Genomic DNA, 20,219 nt, shown 5'->3' on the forward strand with positions numbered 1-20,219 from the left:
ATTTTTATGGCTGGTGCGTAAGATTTATTTTTCTCAGAATAGTTTATCAGTTACTTTAAATAAAAATATTTACGACATCAGTGTTTTTATGGGTAGAGGTTGTGATGTGATATATTAATTAATTGGTGCGTACATTTTAATAATCACGTACTGAATTATTGAAACAGCATTTCAATATTTATTTCTTGTGATAAGGTATGACAAAGTAATTCATTATAGTAGGGCTCAGCATCACATAAATGAGAATTATCAGATTATTTATTTCTTGAAAATAATACCTATTCTTGCAGCTACATTTTCATACATTTAACAATAACACGTACACAGCATCGAAACAACTTTTAAACAGAAGCCAAGAAAACCATTACAGGGAGCAGACGCATCTGGAGTTTAATCCCTTTTTGTAACATGTACTCTTCAACCTTCACTGCCGTTGAGATTATTCTCCTCGTTCGCAGTCTTCCTCGTCTGTTCTGTAATGCCAGACAACGGCCCAACAGGACGCTTTCATTTGTAGTATTTTTAGTTTTATTTTTTTAACGAAATATTGGCCCTCCTTCCCCATTATCAATTAACTTGCAAACTTTAATTGCAGATGACTGTTTGGAAGGGCCAAATATTCAGCCAGATATTTTACAGGTGCTGCCCACAAAGACTTGATTGATAATACTCATCCAGAAAAGTCACAGGCTGCATCCCGAAAAATAAGATTCAGTAATACGAAAGGGCTTCAGCTCATTTCAGTCAGCTTACTTAAGATGCACTGGATGATGGTACAAACCATGACACGTACTTTAGTGGGGAAGGCCGAGGTTCGTCTCCGTGCATTACCCCTATTTAATTTCCTTTATTTGTGAAACAAAGGGAACTGAGTTTATGCAGAAGTCATTCCTAACGTCACTGTGCTGTATCGTACAAGACCTTATAAACAGTCATAGCGTTTTAGATTACTACCGTAATACATCGTAAGTCCAAGTGAAGGTCTCCAGTTATCATAACACTGCGCCCACAGTCTTACGTTAGTGTCTGGGTCCATGTTTCGAGCAGACGTTCTACTGGTTGATGTCGTATCTGCACACGACCTTCGACCAGGCCCAACAAAATACTTGGTTCCGTCTAACATGTAACGAGTTTCACATTGATCCACCGTGCACTCAAGGTCCCGCTCTTCTAGCGGAACCGTGCAGACGAGCAGTGAGTGCTCTCTCGGAAGACAGCGACTTTACTGCGGATCTTCGCAGTAAAAACCCGTCAAGTGCGTGATTAATTGTCACAGGATTGAGTTAAAACAATGATCTACATGTGAATGCCAATTCTTCGTGAAAAGTTTCGTGCTTGATGTGTTTTTCTGGTGACTGTCACAGAAACTGCTGCGGTGGTGTATGTGGAATTCTTCAAGTAAGTGTTCATGCTTTGCTACATACATAACAGTAATAATTCCCAGGACACTTTATCAACTATAGTTGCATGTTTGTAACATCTGAGGTTTTTAAAGCTCGTAACATTGTGTGCAGGTAAAAGTACCTCAACAAACATCACGCTACTGACTCGCATGTGTGGCGCGTCTTGCAGTTTTTAAAAGACCAAGCATACTAAAACAGCATTCAGAGTAACGGCATAAAGCGGTGTAGGTGCTGTTTATTTCCAGAGCAAAATATTTTCGCGAAATCTAACGCATTAAACGCAGGTTGTAAGGCTTATATGGGACGTAAATTAAGGTAACAACTTGGAAACAAAACTTCTAGATGAAAGACAATTACTTTTGAAGCAAGCTTACAGAGGGAGAAATACTTTGAAACTAAAATAATGCGTAACGTAAAATCAGTATGTCGGAAGACCGTACGAAGTTTTATAAGTAGGACGGTGACGTATATGTCGGCTGCTGTTAGGCGGCTGTAGTAGTTTCTCACTCGGCCTGTGGTGGCAGCACAAAGCGGGCGCTGTGGCTCTGTCATCTGACGGAGAAAACGGGAACCGGCAGCACAGGCAGACGCGCGCTGTTATTTGGTAGTTCGGTGCCTGACCAGGCAATCGAGCAATTAGCAAGCGGAGTGGCCCTGGCTTCTATTCGTAGGGCAAAGAACTGCAATTACGCGCACGTAGAGCAGCTGCTGACTGTCTGATATGCCGCAGGAGGTGTGGTAGCATCCATCATCATTTTAAATGAAAACTTACGTAATTGTGAATCATCTAATGAATCGAATACACAGATTACCGAAGTGAAGATACATTAAACCTCTGGTGCAAGTCCATCGACTGGCACTTGTTTAACCTATGTGAGATTTACTCGTTTTCTGAAGTCATTGTCCTTCCGCTTTAAGTCGCAAAATTTGACTGCTGCCATAATAGTCTTTTGTAAAGGGGTAGATAAACAAATAGAAACATCAGATCACAACATATTACTATAACTAATACGGTTCAGGGAAACGGCATTTGAATCGGCTTCCAGTCGGAATGGATAAAAACATGGAATCTTATACGATAGTATGTGCAAAACAGTGGCAAGTACAGGTAATCATGAAGAAGGTCGATAGAAAACACACGACGTTCTCTCCTAAGCAGACACAAAGGCTGTTTGAACAGCGGCTCCGTCGTCTTTGAACACAGTATCAACCTTGACGAACAAACGTTGCACCACAGCGTGCATCTGATCAGCCAAATCGTCGCATAAACCTTGGCAGTATTCGAGCTTGCAGAGCAACCATGAGTCCCATCAGTACCATAGTATTGATTCGAAAATCATTGCCTAAACCGCACCATGTTTAACTCTTGGCACGTAATCTGGTACTGGCACAACTGAAGCTGTGAGGACGGGTCGTGAGTCGTGCTTCCGTAGCTCAGATGGTAGAGCACATGCAAGCGGAAGGCAAGAGTGCCGAGTTCTAGTCTCGTCTGGCAGTTTTAATCCACCAGGAAGTTTAATATCAGCGCACACTCCACTGCAGGGTGCAAATCTCATTCTGGTATGTGGTCAGCTCATTTTTTTTTTAACATAGCCTCATCAAAATCAAAGACGAACTGTCAAATGTTACTGCAGCACATTTTTAGCCACATGTAATGTTAGATAACAATTTAGACAAGGAAATGTCATTGTGGTACTTAATTTGTATGTCCACAGTTATGCATTAGCTGTCAAATGTAGTTACACAGTAACTGCACGCTTCCGGAAGGCGTCGCATTGTTTTCGCTTATATATGCTTTATAGTTGCGTAAGACAAACAATCTGGACACTGATATACCATTTTGGCACTTAATTGTGAGAGTTTTGAGCGTCTAGTGTGAGCTACGCAATAACAGAATTCTTCCAGTTACTGAAAAAATTTTTCTAACATATCTTCTACAGATGAATAGCACAGACTATTTAGGCAGTAGTAACTTTTATATAACCACTGCCTGTGTGTATTTATATATATTTTTATAATAATACAGATGTAGGAATACTGTAAGTTACATACATTACCTATTTCTGACGGACATTTTCCATGCGTAAATAACACTGTAAGCTTTGTAATATTTCTGGCTTATTCAGCCATCATATTAGGCTGCAGGAAGCTCTTCCCGGTGCAGTGGAGAAATAAGAAACATAGAGATGACGCAATGTGGGATGAGGTACCGGTGACAGATGTTTGATTCGGTACCATTCCCGTGAGGAAGACCGGTTCGGCGGTATGGCGCCAAAACGTTAAACTTTAGTTGCTATTATTAATTAAACCTGTCATCCAAATTACTTCATTTTTTAAACAAACATCTCTCAACAGGCAGCTATCAGTCAGTCATTTCAAAATTGTTAAAATCAAAGTATTACTAAAACAAAAGACTGACGATATTACAGCCGATGCACTTCGGTGACGTTCGGGTCACGCCTTGCTGGCTTGGCGCGCGAAGTGTCTCGGGCAGTCGCGCTCTCCAGTTCTGACCGTTCCAGTTGTCTGTTATAGCAGTATTTGTTTCATGCAATTTTATTTACTGCAGTTCCGACCGTCGATAGGTACGGACATGTTGGCTGTAATAGCAGTATTTGATTCATGTAATTTCATTCTCCAGTAGACAGACATGTTGTCGGTGGCAGGATGTATTTCATGTTATTTTAGCCAGATATAATGACTGAGGAAAGATATGTTCAATACGTTGTGATCAAGAATAGTTTATCGTGTCTATACCAATAAAAACGCGAGTGGCATCCCAAATGAGTTACAGTTTATTCGTAGCAGCAGTTCCTTAAGAAGTTAATTTCAGTCTCAAGAAAAATAGTCCACGATCTGAGTGCTGTTTTCTGCGCTGGGGACATCATCATCATGAAGACAGCAAGTTAGTGAAGTGTACAAGAACTTATGTATTCCACAGAGGACAGTGGAAACAACTAGGCACCTCACGTGTACTGCATGCACAGTACAAATGTGCTCAGTGACACGTCATCTGCAGTAATGCAGAGGAGGTAAAGAAGCATGAAACTATTAACACTATCTCACACTTATTCCCTTTTTTCTTGCCGTAGCTTAACAGATATATTACTTTCGATAACTTTTGTACAGTTATGGGAGAATAATACAGACCATTTAGTCGTTCAAATGTTTACTTTGGAGTAACATTGCACCTTACACCAAATGTGGTACGATAATCGGTCTACGCGAGATGACAAGTGTAGTTTCACCGGTAAGTTCTACATCTGCATCTTGTCGTGTCCTGACGTAGATGGGAGAGGGAGAAAAGGGGTTACTGGTCAGTCTGCGCTCTCGAGGGGTACAGAGAAGAAGGCAGAAGGGCAATTCACTGTAATGGCATTTGACTGTTTTATTCTGTCTGAGCCAACACTGGTACAGGCATTTACTAGAAATGAGACTCGCTAGGGAACTCGTTGTGGAGACTCTTGGACAAACAGGGTTTTAAAATAGTTGTTTATTCCAGACAGGACTAACTAATACACTGGAGGGTAGTTCTAGGGTTAGAAAAAGCACGAATAACACTGTTACAACACAAGCCAGTGCAGAGATCCCAGGAGTGGATGTTAACCACAGTAGCAAACACTAGCAGCATCTTAAGGCAACAACGTAGTAGCAAAACAAAACATACTGAATGTGACACTGTTCACTGAGGCACTCCAAGTCAGAGAGCAGATGCGGAGCTGGACCGACGCTGGAGTGACGGATGCAGATTCGGCGCCCACATCGTCTGAGAACTCCGCCAGAAAGCGGTCTAGGGGTTTTAAAGGCTCCCGTGGGGGCACTGCTTCTCCCACTTAAAGCCACCCACCAATCCGCAGGTCTCTCGCAGGCGCTTGCCAATCACGGCTTAGTTAGGTCCCCTCTACTGCTTCTATGACGGGGATGTTAATACAGCTGCACTAAGTTCGTATTTGGTATCAACATTGTTTAGGTGAAAGGCAAACGTAACTGCTCTGCCAAATAAGGCTTGCAACATTATTGTTATACGTCATTTAGCCCCGCCCCTCGGGCTCCCCGGAGTAGGGAGGGACTGCTAGGTCAACAGGTTTCGGCGTTTTCGCTCTCTTTCTAACCTTTGTGAGCCCACTGACGTTGCTGTTCTCAAGGCTGGTATCAAGCGGGCTTTATACGCTAGTGCGTGCCTGTTGGTTACAAAGTTCTACGCTGGCAACCTACCAGAGCGTCTAGACGACATATAAAGTTACATGTTAACTCATTGGAGCCCTGGGAAACCGTCTGGGGGCGTCTGCATTTTCGCAGGGCTCTGCCCTTACGGTTTATTTCATATAACAATATCTCTCCTAGTTTCGTCTGCCCTCAGCATCGTCTCTGCTTCCTCGCCTTGGAGCGCCTGTCCTTTCTCGCAGCTTCAAGATAACACTACAGTAGCAAGGAATGATCAATATATGCGCCTGTCCTTTCTAATATATGTATTCCGCAAGTCACCTTGAGATGTGTGGCCCAGTTTAATTGTACAACTGTCCTGTTCTAGTCGTGAATGTTTTACTGGAAGAACGATTGCTGGCATAACCTACGTGTGAACTTGAGCCTTTCTAATTTCATCTGCATGGACTTTTCGTGAGATATCAGTAGGAGGAACGAGCATATACGTTAACTCTTCTATAAATATACGCTTTCAGAACTTTAATAACAAACCACAACATGATTCAGAATGCCTCTCTTCCAGCGTATGCAACCTGAGTTAGTTGACCGTCTCTGTGACGCTTAATAAATGAACCTGTAAGGAAATGCGGTGCACCTCTTTGGATCTTTTCCTTCTTCTGTCTGTTATTTCTAATATGGATGCTACACTGACGAGCAATATTCAAGTGTTGGTTGAACGAGTGTTTTGTAGGCCCCTTCGTTTGTTGATTGGAAATTTGTCGTAAGGTCTTATGGAACCAAACTGCTGAGGTCATCGGGACCTAGGCTTACGCACTACTTAATCTAATCTAAATTAACCTACACTAAGGACAACATACACACACACAACATACACACTCGAACCTCCGACGTTGGTAACCGCGAGGACCAAGACAAGGCGCCCTACACCGCTCGGCTACCCCGCGCGGCTCTTTGTTGCTGAACTACATATCCTGAGGACTATTCCGATGAACCTCAGTCTGGCATCTGCCTTAGTCACAATTAATTTTATGTAGTTGTACCATTTTTGATCTCTCCGTATGCATGCTGCTAGTAACCTATGGAAGTCATTGCTTCCAGTGACTGTTCTGCAATTATGTAGTCATAAAATAAGTGGTCTTTCTGTTATGTTTGCATTACTTAGCATTTATTTATTGCGGGTCAACTGTCATTCCCCGCACCTAGAATCGATCTTCTGCAGGTCTTCCAGCATATAGCTACGTTTTCTACAGTCGCAGTACCTCTGTATACGACAGCCTCATCCACCAAAATCTTCATGGATTTTCCGGCGGTATTAACTAGGTCATTTATATATCTTGTGAAAACTAATGGCCCTGCGGCATGTCCGAATTTACTTTTACGTACGAAAACTTCTCTCCGTTCAGAATGACATGCTGTTTTCAGTTTGCTAGAAACTTTTCGATCACGTCACTCAATTGATGTGATATTGCGTACACTCGTATTTTGTTCTTTAGATGATAGTACAGTATGGTATGAAATACCTGCTGGAAGTCAGGAAACACGGCATCCGTCAGGATCCGTGCATTTGCTGCTTTCTGGGTCTAGAAGACGAACACAGCCAGCCGGGTTTCACACGATCGTTGCTTTCGGAACTGATATTGGTTCCTACAGAGGAGTTTTTCGGCCTCCAGAAACGTCACAACATGCGAGTATGAAACATGTTTCAAAATTATGCAGCTGACAGACGTTACAGACATAAGCCTGTGGTTTTTTGCGTTTGTTCGGTGGCCCGTTCTAGCAACGGAAATTAAAAATGTTTTTCCAGTCATCAGGGGCAGTTCGCTCCTCCAAAGACGCACTGTACACTGATGCTAGAGGAGCGGCAAGTTCTTCCGCATACTCTGTGTAGAATGGAACTGGCATCCTGTTAGGTTCAGTGGCCCTCCCTCGGATTAGTTATTTCAGTTGCATTCCTATCTCACTGACAGCACCAGTGGTATTCCATCTGTTGAGCATTTTCAGTTGCTTTTCCGTCCCGCTGAAAGACGTGCACTTCATTCACCATTCAGTGCTCGTATTTCATATCTCTAATCCCAGCATTCTGGTAACCCGCTGAAAGACGTGCACTTCATTCACCATTCAGTGCTCATATTTCATATCTCTAATCCCAGCATTCTGGTATTCGGTAAAATAATAATTCAGGCGATATTAATAATTCCTGTGGGTTGCCTGATTTATTTGACGATTTTCACAGGTTGTCTTACGCTGATCTGTGAGAGGAGCTTGGAGTTGGAAATTTTCTTTATTTATGGGCGAGGGCAGCAGTCTTCCTAGTAGCTTCCAGTTTTCCATCACTTTTCCGATCGCCAGGGTAGTACGTGGCACGTGCCCAAAGTTTCTCCTGTTCCCCAACCTGCCTTACCAACCTTGTAACCGCTATTTCTGCTCGATTTTAACGTCGCGAAGTCGCCTCCCTGTGAGGTTCCGGCCCTCTGATTGGCCACTTCAGGTGCGCGCCCGTTTTTCGCGGGTAGGCGCCAGCCGCCCTCCGCTGGTGGATAATGGACAAGGGGGCAGTAGTCAGTTCTAGAGTGCCCGTGCCTGAAGCCGGAGGTGCTGCTTCCAGGAGACGAAGTTCGGTAAGCATGAGCGCCGGCGTGCACTGTAGATTCGCGTCCTGCTGCCCAAAGGGAACCTCATAGGTCATTGTGAATGGTTTCGCGTCTTGCGGGTTTTATTCCTTTAGTACGGGAGGCTACCTAGCGATTCACGCACAGTAGCATCGTTCTTAGTCTTTGGCTGATTCATGGTGGTGGTCGTTGCATACCTGCAACCCCTTCCTTTACTAAATGTGATTCTATTTGATAATACGGCGATCGTTACTAACATTCCTTTCCTCCTGTTATCGTGTCTCGTTATGAACGTACGTTGGTGCAGGCTGCTGAATTCGAATCTTTCTTCGCCCCCACCCCCATTTGGTCGTATTATTGTTTAATTTTTAACTATTTAATAAATGAGTCCTTTAATCTCACATTCTCTATATTTCATTGCGTGAAATCACCCCTAGTGTAACAGAATAATGCGGAACTATAACAGTTGCTATAAGGTCGTGCAAGTCTCGCGCCATTAACGATAGTATAAAGATTCAATATCGCGCGCCTGGCACGACCATTGCACGCATGGCACCGATAATAGTAATGATCATTTTCAGTTATTCCCTATTGATAAACTGGGAAATGTTCACGGCTCAGTGTGAGTACGAGAGCACTAAATCCACTTGATGTGGTGGAAGTAGTGGCCTCTGTTTTACCTTGCTGGTTTAGACAAAATATCAAAAATCACAGCCCCTAAAGAAAGGAATAGTAACTTGTAAAATAAAAACCAGCCACCGCTTTTATCATGGTCAATTATTTCTATATCAGCCATTTTGTTGTCCGTGCAACAATTTAAAGCAGGTACTACGGTAAGATCTTATTCTATGAAACAAGTCTGGAAAAAGATACTTAGTATATCGACCTTTTCTGTGTCGTCCTCTGTTTCAATGCTGTCACAGTCACATAGCGGATAGATGGCTTCGACCCGTTTTCTGTAAAGTTGGTCGGCAGAATTTTAATTTCGAATTCGTGCAACGCTTCACACATAGCCTTGCTTATACAAATGTTGTGTTCGATCAATTTTGTCTCTCTTTGAGAGTCTGGGTATGTTTTAATTTTAAGTGAAGCTCTCTTTGCTTTCTTAGCAGTTTTCCTAGTCTGCCCGACCACAGCGGATCTTTTCCACCCCTCACAACTTTGTTCGGCACATACCTGTCTAAAGCGTATTGTGCAGTGCTCTTGAACTTTATCCGTTGATACTCAACGTTGGAGCGCTGGAGATAAAATTTCTGCTGGCCGCTTAGGTAATATGAAATCTGTCTCTTGACGTTCTTCCGGAGCAGAACGATTTTCCTGCCTTTTTTTGTTGTTCGATTTCCAACCGTAGTTTGTGATGTAACGGCCTTACGAGCTTTGATGCCCGGTTTTAGGCCAAGTCTTACGGTTCGTATCTGTTTGTCACCAACAGGTTTAACATATCCTCACGAGGCGGTTCTCTAGTTAACTGCTCAAGATAATATTCGGCTGAAGCGCTTAGAAAAATCTCTTCGCGACCTTATCACTTCAGTCTCTCAGTCTATAGTGGGTAAGTTAAAATCTCCTCCTAAAAGTATAACATTCCCAGGAAATTTACGCGAGACATTCTCCAAGTTTCCCTTAACTTCTCCGCCAGAGGACACATGGTCTATAGAAGTATCTGATGACCATATTTGATTCACCTTTAACACTTTCCTTCACCAAAATTATCTCGCGTTCGGAATTTGTTCTAATCGCACTATTTTTTATAGCTCTAAGCGTACCTCCACCACCAGTGTTCAATCTATCTTTCCGATATACATCTTGTTGAGAAATAATTTCATTGCTATCGGCATCTGTTTTCAGCCAACTATCTTACCCTGGTACTAACTACGCATTGCTCCTGTTACTGAGATTACTTCTGGAGCCTTTCTACAGACACTCCTACAGTTAACGAATACTATATTGAGGTTTTCCTCCTCCGATATATTCTGAGGAGGCGTCTTATCGGGCGTGTGGAGGGATTTCTTTATCCTAAAATGCCCTGTGGGCATGTCACATGTACATGGCTATCGTAGTAGCCGTTTCCTGCGTGTAGTGCATGGCTGACCTAAAAAAAGGGGAAACGTACAATTCCCGACTCGATAGCCTAGGTCAACCAGTTTGCATCTGATACCATTTCAGAATCGTGCGAATGTCTGGTCTGGGCTTCCTACTCAGTTCCAGACCAGAGGACTACGATCAGTTCTGGAAACGATGCTGCAAAACGATAGCTGTGCTTCTGTACTACGGACGAGGTTAGTTGTCCACAGAAAAACAACGAGGCACCTGTAGGAACCAAGGATGTCCTCTGAACCCATGCGGCAACCGTCAGTCAGGCCAACACGGGCGACGATTTGCAGGCAGGTACACCTAGTGCGTTGACTCGGAGCCCAGTAGAGCCTCTTCCACATCTAGGATGACATCTATGCCCCCCAAGCAGGCAAACAGAGTGGACATTGGCGTTATTTCCCAGCACGGCCACTATTTTAGTGAATGGCTCCATAAAGTGCCTAACTTTGGAACTCCCAGTGACAAGTAATTACCCTTGGCGCCTGTCCACACTTCTCAGGAAGGTCGCCCGCAGTCCCAACAGGCGAGGTGTCCAGTTCTGGCTCCGATGTACCTTCAGCAGCAGGAAATACCTCAGACCTGTTTGCGACACAAAAGGGGCAGCCATGAAACCAAGGGCCATTTTCACCATCGGCCCAAAGGTTGGCGACACCGCCACTGTGCGCCAATCAACGAAAGGTAAATGTTGTGATGCTTGCGAGCTGGATGACGCAATCGCATCAGGGATCCAGGCGTCTCTAAAGTCTCCAGAGGAGTCAAGGCATTCGTCTCGGGTGCCGAAATGTCACCTCAGCCCAGGAAGCAACTGAAAGCCTGTTGGTCGTGACCAACACTGCTAGCCGGTCTTTATGGACGTTGAACAATCCGACCTACATCCATACAAAACATGCACAGTCCTTGTCCATCGCTAGTCAATTATTGTGTGAACCACAGGTAATGTGACCCTGATGGAGGGAATTGAAACAACTCGACACAAACGATCGAAATATATGAAAACTTATAATAGAAATTAAAAGCACTACTAAAAACAGCGAAATAATAAGTCGCATTTCACTTCTATTCAGAAATAAGCCAGACTAACACTAAACCGAACGTTGTATACAACCTATGTACAAATGGTAATCTGCTGGTGCTGGTGCTGCTCCTGACTCGGCTCTGCTAGAGCGCTGGATCTCACCAACATCTATTTAACGTAATAAACAACTTCACATGTTACAAGACACATGTTTTCTATAAATACATATTTTTCATAAATAATACTGTTATGAAAATACTGTAAGTTACAACCTTTCTGCTTTTTGACAAATACTACGGACGTAGAAACAACATTGACATAAACATTCTGTGTGTATGTTGTTGATGAAGATTGCGTATTTCTGACAGTTGTTCTACATGAGTAGATAACGCATTAACGTAAGTTAGCTACTTGGTAGTTAAAACAGATGTGGAAATAACATAGTGAATCTTGACATGAACATTAATTGTTAGTGATGAAGCTTATGTGCTTTTCACAGAAATATTAGATGTAGAAATATTGTACATTACACACGTTATATATTTGACAGACATTTTAAATGTATGAATTACATTAAAATGTTAATGTATCACGCTGACTAAGGTTGCGCATTTTTTACAGAATTTTATATATGAAATACTGTAATTTGCACCAGTGCTCTCAATATCTTTACGTATCACGTTTCTGGCAGTGTGGAACTTGTGCTTTAGGCGCTTTGGCTGTATTACTTCCGCTTTGTTTATGTTTAGCCACTTCCCCTCTGCTTGTATTAGTCCTACAGTTGTACGAAGTCAGCTTTGCTCATGAAGATAAATCGTTTACAGTGATTTCCACATGATGTTCTGAGAGGTACAAGACTGCTGAAATTGCGTCTGCCTTTTCATTGTCCTGATGAGATATGAGAAGTTAATTTTTTATTTATGAGGCTACTTATGTTTTGGTGGAAGACATTAAATGCATTTCGTTCAATGTCTTTGGCTTTCTTGAAGCTGCAGCATTTCGTGGTACCATTAACTGTTCAACTGCAATTTTATTTATTCTGCAGCTTCGACCGAAGGTATGGAGAAAGACAGGAAATCACTGAGCTATGATGGATACTGGTTTGGTCACACTGGTTCTTCTGGCAATTAGTAATGCAAGTAGCCTCTTGCCAGAAGCGTTCAGATGCAATACAGTGCCATGTACGATGTGACTGAGTGGATGATGGTGCATCAATCACACATATATATGGGAACGACATTCTCCCTGAAAGATTTTCCAAGCCCTGCATAAAATTGTTCCACAGAACGCTTCATCTAATGACTATTATATCACTAGTCTGAAGAGCGTACTCAGAAATCTGCCTGAGGTCATCCACAGTTACATAATTAAGGCTACACTCCAAATTGTTACCTGTATCTTCTACTATAATTGCATGATCTTCTTTTCCGAGATCATTCCCCAACGAGCCTAAATCATAGTTGACATCAAAGCGCCCCTTAGTTGACTTAAAATACTAATTACCATTTCTCAAGGAATTCTGAACAAGTTCTGAGATTACACTCTCGAGACTACTAACGAGCACTAAAATCTTTTTCCTGTTCTCACAATTTTCTTGGTCACTTTCTTGTACCCTATGCCTTGTACTGTGATACTGCTTCGGAACTTCCCGGAATGTATAAATGCTTTGGCCTCCCAGTCTTCAAAGTTCTTATGCTATGGGTGACAACTAGTAAAAAAAAAGACTTGTAACATCTTCAGGATCTTTTCTATGATTTAGAATGCTTGTCAGTAACCCTGTCTCCTGGTCAGACCCAACATTACTCAAAAACAGCAAGCTCTTCTTCCGCCACTCTCACATCAACTGGAAGTTTCAAGGTGAGCTGCACTTTTTATGATATTGTGTTGTGGTCTAGGGAGCCGGCACGGTAACTCAGCGTGTTCGGTCAGCGGGTTAGCTACCCACTGTAATAAAAAAAATTCAGTTAATAGATCAATGACGAACTGAAACGGGTGTCTTGCGACGTCCGCCTCGAGCAGATACAACGAACAAAACGAGATTAAAAGAAAAGGGGGGGTATCGTCTTTGATTCATAATCAAAAACGTCTTCGGTCCCGGGTTCGATCCCCGCCACAGCCTAAATTTTGATAAATAATCAGCATTGGCAGCCGAAAACTTCCGGCATAAGAAGTCAGCCTCATTCTGCCAACGGCCTTGTCAAAGAGGGCGGAGGAGCGGATAGAGATTCAGGGCACTCTCTTGTCCTAGGGGTGGGAAATTGCCCCTAAAGGTGGAAGAATCAGCAATGATCAACGACATGAGGATGCAGAAGGCAATGGAAACCACTTCATTAAAGACACGTAACGTGTATCCACAGGATATGTGGCCTGTAGTTGAAGAAGTGTCATGATGATCTCTCCATTGGCAAAAGATTCCGGAATAGTCCCCCATTCGGATCCCCGGGAGGGGACTGCCAAGGGGGAGGTTACCATGAGAAAAAGATTGAATAATCAACGAAAGGATAATGTTCTACGAGTCCGGCCTTGGAATGTCAGTAGCTTGATCGTCGTAGAGAAACTATAAAATCTGAAAAGGGAAATGCAAAGGCTCAATCTAGATATAGTAGGGGTCAGTGAAGTGAAGTGGAAGGAAGACAAGGATTTCTGGTCAGATGAGTATCTGGTAATATCAACAGCAGCAGAAAATGGTATAACAGGTGTAGGATTCGCTATGAATAGGAAGTTAGAGAAGAGGGTGTGTTACTGTGAACAGTTCAGTGACCGGGTTGTTCTAATCAGAATCGACAGCAGACCAACACCGACAACGATAGTTCAGGTATACATGCCGACGTCACAAGCTGAAGATAAACAGATAGAGAAAGTGTATGAGGATATTGAAAGGGTAATGCAGTATGTAAAGGGGGACGAAAATCTAATAGTCATGGGCGACTGGAATGCAGTTGTAGGGGAAGGAGTAGGAGAAAAGGTTACAGGAGAATATGGGCATGGGACAAGGAATGAAAGAGGAGAAAGACGAAGTGAGTTCTGTAACATGCTTCATTTAGTAATAGCGAATACCCTGTTCAAGAATCACAAGAGGAGGAGATATACCTGGAAAAGGCCGGGAGGTACGGGAAGATTTCAATTAGATTACATCATGGTCAGACAGAGATTCCGAAATCAGATATTGGATTGTAAGGCGTACCCAGGAGCAGATATCGACTCAGATCACAATATAGTAGTGATGAAGAGTAGGCTGAAGTTCAAGACATTAGTCAGGAAGAATCAATACGCAAAGAAGTGGGATACGGAAGTTCTAAGGAACAACGAGATACGTTTGAAGTTCTCTAACTCTTTAGATACAGCAATAAGGAATAGCGCAGTAGGCAGTACAGTTGAAGAGGAATGGACGTCTCTAAAAAGGGCCATCACAGAAGTTGGGAAGGAAAACATAGGTACAAAGAAGGTAGCTGCTAAGAAACCATGGGTAACAGAAGAAATACTTCAGTTGATTGATGAAAGGAGGAAGTACAAACATGTTCCGGGAAAATCAGGAATACAGAAATACAAGTCGCTGAGGAATGAAATAAATAGGAAGTGCAGGGAAGCTAAGACGAAATGGCTGCACGAAAAATGTGAAGACATCGAAAAAGATATGATTGTCGGAAGGACAGACTCAGCATACAGGAAAGTCAAAACAACCTTTGGTGACATTAAAGACAACGGTGGTAACATAAAGAGTACAACGGGAATTCCACTGTTAAATGCAGAGGAGGGAGCAGATAGGTGGAAAGAATACATTGAAAGCCTCTATGAGGGTGGAGATTCGTCTGATGTGATAGAAGAAGAAACAGGAGTCGATTTAGAAGAGATAGGGGATCCAGTATTACAATCGGAATTTAAAAGAGCTTTGGAGGACTTATGGTCAAATAAGGCAGAAGGGATAGATAACATTCCATCAGAATTTCTAAAATCATTAGGGGAAGAAGCAACAAAACGACTATTCACGTTGGCGTGTAGAATATATGAGTGTGGCGACATACCATCTGACTTTCGGAAAAGCGTCATCCACACAATTCCGAAGACGGCAAGAGCTGACAAGTGCTGACAAGAGCTTAACAGCTCATGCATCGAAGCTGCTTACAAGAATAATATACAGAAGAATGGAAAAGAAAATTGAGAATGCGCTAGGTGACGATCAGTTTGGCTTTAGGAAAAGTAAAGGCACGAGAGAGGCAAGTCTGACGTTACGGCTAATAATGGAAGCAAGGCTAAAGAAAAATCAAGACACGCTCATAAGATTTGTCGACCTGGAAAAAGCGTTCGACAATATAAAATGGTGCAAGCTGTTCGAGATACTGAAAAAAGTAGGGGTAAGCTATAGGGGAGACGGGTCATATACAATATGTACAACAACCAAGAGAGAATAATAAGAGTGGACGATCACGAACGAAGTGCTCGTATTAAGAAGGGTGTAAGACAACGCGAAAGGCCCCTACTCTTCAATCTGTACATCGAGGAAGCAATGATGGGAATAAAAGAAAGGTTCAGGAATGGAATTAAAATACAAGGTGAAAGGATATCAATGATACGATTCGCTGATGACATTGCTATCCTGAGTGAAAGTGAAGAAGAATTAAATGATCTGCTGAACGGAATGATCAGTCTAATGAGTACACAGTATGGTTTGAGAGTAAATCGGAGAAAGACGAAGGTAATGAGAAGTAGCAGAAATGAGAACAGCGAGAAACTTAACATCAGGATTGTTGGTCACGAAGTCAATGAAGTTAAGGAATTCTGCTACCTAGGCAGTAAAATAACCAATGACGGACGGAGCAAAGAGGACATCAAAAGCATACTCGCTATGGCAAAAAAGGCATTTCTGGCCAAGAGAAGTCTACTCATATCAAATACCGGCCTTAATTTGAGGAATAAATTTCTGAGGATGTACGTCTGGAGTACAGCATTGTATGGTAGTGAAACATGGACTGTGGGAAAACCGGAACAGAAGAGAATCGAAGCATTTGAGATGTGGTGCTATAGACGAATGTTGAAAATTAGGTGGACTGATAAGGTAAGGAATGAGGAGGTTCTACGCAGAATCGGAGAGGAAAGGAATATGTGGAAAACACTGATGAGGAGACGGGACAGGATGATAGGACATCTGCTAAGACATGAGGGAATGACTTCCATGGTACTAGAGGGAGCTGTAGAGGGCAAAAACTGCAGAGGAAGACAGAGATTGGAATACGTCAAGCAAATAATTGAGCGACGTATGTTGCAAGTGCTACTCTGAGATGAAGAGGTTGGCACACGAAAGGAATTCGTGGCGGGCCGCATCAAACCAGTCAGTAGACTGATAAAAAAAAGTGATAATCACTGCCTCTCCAGAAATGGCTACATGAGCGCTGCGTTATTTATATCCCAGACGAAAACAATGTTGCCTTCCTTAAACTGACCGTATCTCCGTCAAGACTGCGGCACTTTGTACAGTTACCTACTCTGACAGTCAAGGTACTGTCTTTGTTCAAAGACAGATAACACCTAAGAGTTTTCTAAAACGGTTTTTATATAATTGCCTGAAACTGAGATTAATTTAATGACTAGCAAGTTACATAATTTAATTCTAGCGTATCTGTTATTGTTATACATTCTGCGTAATGTAATTTATTCACGAAAGATAATTTTGTAAACCATAAGAAACTGATATTATTAACGAAGCATTACAGTCACTCAATTAGTAAATGCAAATTATTTGATTTTAATGGTCGATTGGTGAAAATTTTATGATGTATTCTGTGATAGTACTAGCGGTAACTGCTTGCGTAGTTGCTCTTCCAAACAGCATTCCGTATGAGCAAATCCATTGCCTCTTTACCTTCAGTAACTCATACTTTAAGTAGTTGGGTTTTGTGCGATTCTGTTTTAAAAAGCACGGTCCGATGTAGTCATAGGAACGAGACGCGCACGTCTGCTTTCACGACCCGCAGCTAATTTACTGCAAATGATAACCTGCAGCTGTGATGCCGCAGTCAAATAGCCTATGCACTGTCTAGAATTGCGAACTAATAAAATACACAGAAAAAGAGATAATTAATAATGTAATAACAATGGTTTCATTCTAACATCTGTAGTTGATGCAGACGACAGAGAAACATTGAATACTGTCTGTTCTTGAACAGATATCTCGAATAAGCGGGAAATGGTTCTTCGAAAGTCACTTAAAGTACAAATAAAAAAATACCGCATTCAAGTGCAGTAAAGTTACTTTGAAAGCGTTACGAGAATGGTAGCAAAATCCCCGAACCAAACAATCCATTTATTGCCCATTGCGTGATCACAATACACGGAAGATTTACCAGCTCAAAACTGTTTATAGTTCAACATGATGATTTGCAAATTAACACATGTGATACAAAGAATAACAACTGATATACTGTCTATTCTCAGTTAAAATATTAAACGGAAGCTCATTCAGACCTCTCGAAACTCTCTTCAGAAGTTATAGAAGCGGCCTTTCACCGTCAAGAATCAATCACCTACACTATCGAGTACCATTCGTTACCATAGACTGATCTTCCTCCCTTCAGCACTCGAGACCAAGTGTTCAGAATCGCTCCTCTGAGCTCTTCCCTCCAAACGTTTCAGTTTTTACTTGACGCCCGTAGTGTTCCGCTACTTTTCCGTTCATTGAAGGTCTCACCGACAAACATAGGTCGTCATTAAGCTCTAAAGACGTGATCTAGCTCCAGATGACCATTTTCCCGCGCAAAACTAATAAATTATGAGACTATTTAAATAAAGAAATCTTATAAACTTTCAGTCACACCCAAACCATTCACAATAAACGTAAGCATTAGTTTGTCCATAAATAAATAAGCCAGTAACCTTGCGCAAATGCACTCGTGAAAAATGACAACACATTGTCATTAATTATTATCTTAACAATTATTTGTGCTTTCTTGACATAAGCGTTTTTTGGCTTTCTATTCAGGTTCTCTTTTCAGCTGTGGTGTCTGCTAACACGTGTGACCGACCACTTTTAATTACCACAGCTAATTAATAGCACTGCCAGTCAACATTTAAATAAAATTATTGGCAAAATACAAAACTATTTATTAAATAAATATAGAGGTATTGACAAAATAAGAAGTATTCAAGATGCATTCATTTGGTGTAATTCTGGCAGCTACAATGTTATGACAAAGATTTGTATAATAAAAAATGTTTTAAGGACGTACTTAATCAATAAACAAAATAGATAACGACATACAACATTCACAGATGATTCCTGTAGTCCAATGCTGTCATCTGAGATATCGTTTTATGAAACCGCATGAAGCGATTAACATTTCTTAATTCAGTGGCTCACTGTGAAAATGTTTGTACACTGTGATATATTAACTTTTGTAGTTCTAAAGGTATTGAAAGTATTGTTGTGCCACTGGATTACCTCACGTTATTGAGATCGCAGATGTATTCAAACGTGCACTAATATCTGACTGTGAGTTATTACCCAGTCTCAAGAGCTGTAGCTTAGCCATCTTTAGGAGAATGACCCTCCGCCATTTCTTTGAGCGTCTGCTGCACTAAGGCCATGCGAATAACAGCCGTCCAAATTCCCAACTTCTGGAATTTCCCCATTTTAGGCGACGCTGTTAGACTTTGTTGGTGGACTAGCTAGTACCGGTTACCTAGTTTGAGGCCAGAACTGGTCAGTGGACCCTGAGACCTGGGACCGCTTGCATTCATCCATGCAAGAACTTAATCTTACCTTGTAGCAGTTCCAGGTAGCCGATTAGCTCATCTACATACGCGTAATGTAACAATTTGCATCTTAACTGCCTCAGAAACGGAGGTTAGGTTGGTTCATAACCATCTAACAATAGAGATATATCATAATACCTGTTGTCGAAATAATATACAACTGAAGTACCAAAGAAGCCTCTACACCTGCCTAATATCGTATAGGGCCCCCACCAGCAAGCAGAGATGACGCAACACGACATGGCATGGACTCGACTAATGTCTGCTGTAGTGCTATGGGGAACTGACACCATGAATACTGCAGGGATGTTCATAGGTCCATAAGAGTACGAGGGGCTCGAGATCGCTTCTGAACAGCAAGTTACATAGCATCCCAGATATGCACGATAATGTTCGTGTGTGGAGAGTTTGGTGGCCAGCGGAAGTGTTAAAAATCAGAAGAGTGTTCCCGGAACCACTATGCAGCAATTCTGGAGGTGTCGGGTGTCGCATAGTCCTGGTGGGATACCTAAGTCCGTCGGAATGTACAATGGAGATGGGATGTAGGTGATCAGACAAGATACTTACATACGCATCACCTGTCAGAATCGTTTCTAGACGTATCAGGGATTCCATAATACACCAACTGCATACGTCCCACACCATCACGGAGCCTCCACCAGCTTGAACAGTCCCCTGTTGACATACAGTTTCCATGGATTCATGAGGTTGTATCAATATCCGTACAAGTCCACCCGCTCGATACTATTTGAAACAAAACTCGTTCGACCAGGCAACATGTCCCCAGTCATCAATAGTCCAATGTCGGTAATGACTGGCCCAGGTGAGGTGCAAAGCTTTGTGTTGTGCAGTCATCAAGTGTACACGAGTGGATCTTTGTTTCCAAAAACCCATACCGATGATGTTTCGTTGAATGATTCGCATGATGACACTTATTGATAGACCAGTATTGAAATCTGTAGCAATTTGCGAATGGGTTGCACTTTTGTCTTATTGAATGATTCTCTTCAGTCGTCGTTGGTCCCATTCTGCTGGATCTTTTTCCGGTCGCAGCGTTGCTTTACCGGACCTAATGTTCAGGTACACTCTCGAAATGATCGTACGGGAAAATCCCCTTCTTCGCTATCTCGGAGACGTTCTATCAAAACGCATGTGCATCGACTGTAACACAACGTTCTAACTCACCTAAAT

At 42.2% G+C, this 20,219-nt stretch overlaps 1 protein-coding gene across 2 annotated transcripts in view; it reads left to right on the top strand.

Moving 5' to 3' along the window:
* The first annotated feature begins 1,151 nt into the window (after positions 1-1,151).
* LOC126281679 (myogenesis-regulating glycosidase-like) overlaps positions 1,152-20,219 on the top strand; it is a 210,356-nt gene continuing 191,288 nt past the window's right edge. Inside the window, exon 1 of one of the 2 annotated variants that reach the window (XM_049980844.1) lies at positions 1,152-1,398. In XM_049980844.1, coding sequence (XP_049836801.1) covers positions 1,383-1,398 — 16 coding nt within the window. In that variant the 5' untranslated portion in view covers positions 1,152-1,382. The remainder of the gene's footprint in view (positions 1,399-20,219) is intronic. The other variant, XR_007551295.1, reaches the window with a different exon arrangement.

This window comes from Schistocerca gregaria, chromosome 7 (assembly GCF_023897955.1).
Source record: "Schistocerca gregaria isolate iqSchGreg1 chromosome 7, iqSchGreg1.2, whole genome shotgun sequence".
NCBI classification, from domain to species: domain Eukaryota; kingdom Metazoa; phylum Arthropoda; class Insecta; order Orthoptera; family Acrididae; genus Schistocerca; species Schistocerca gregaria.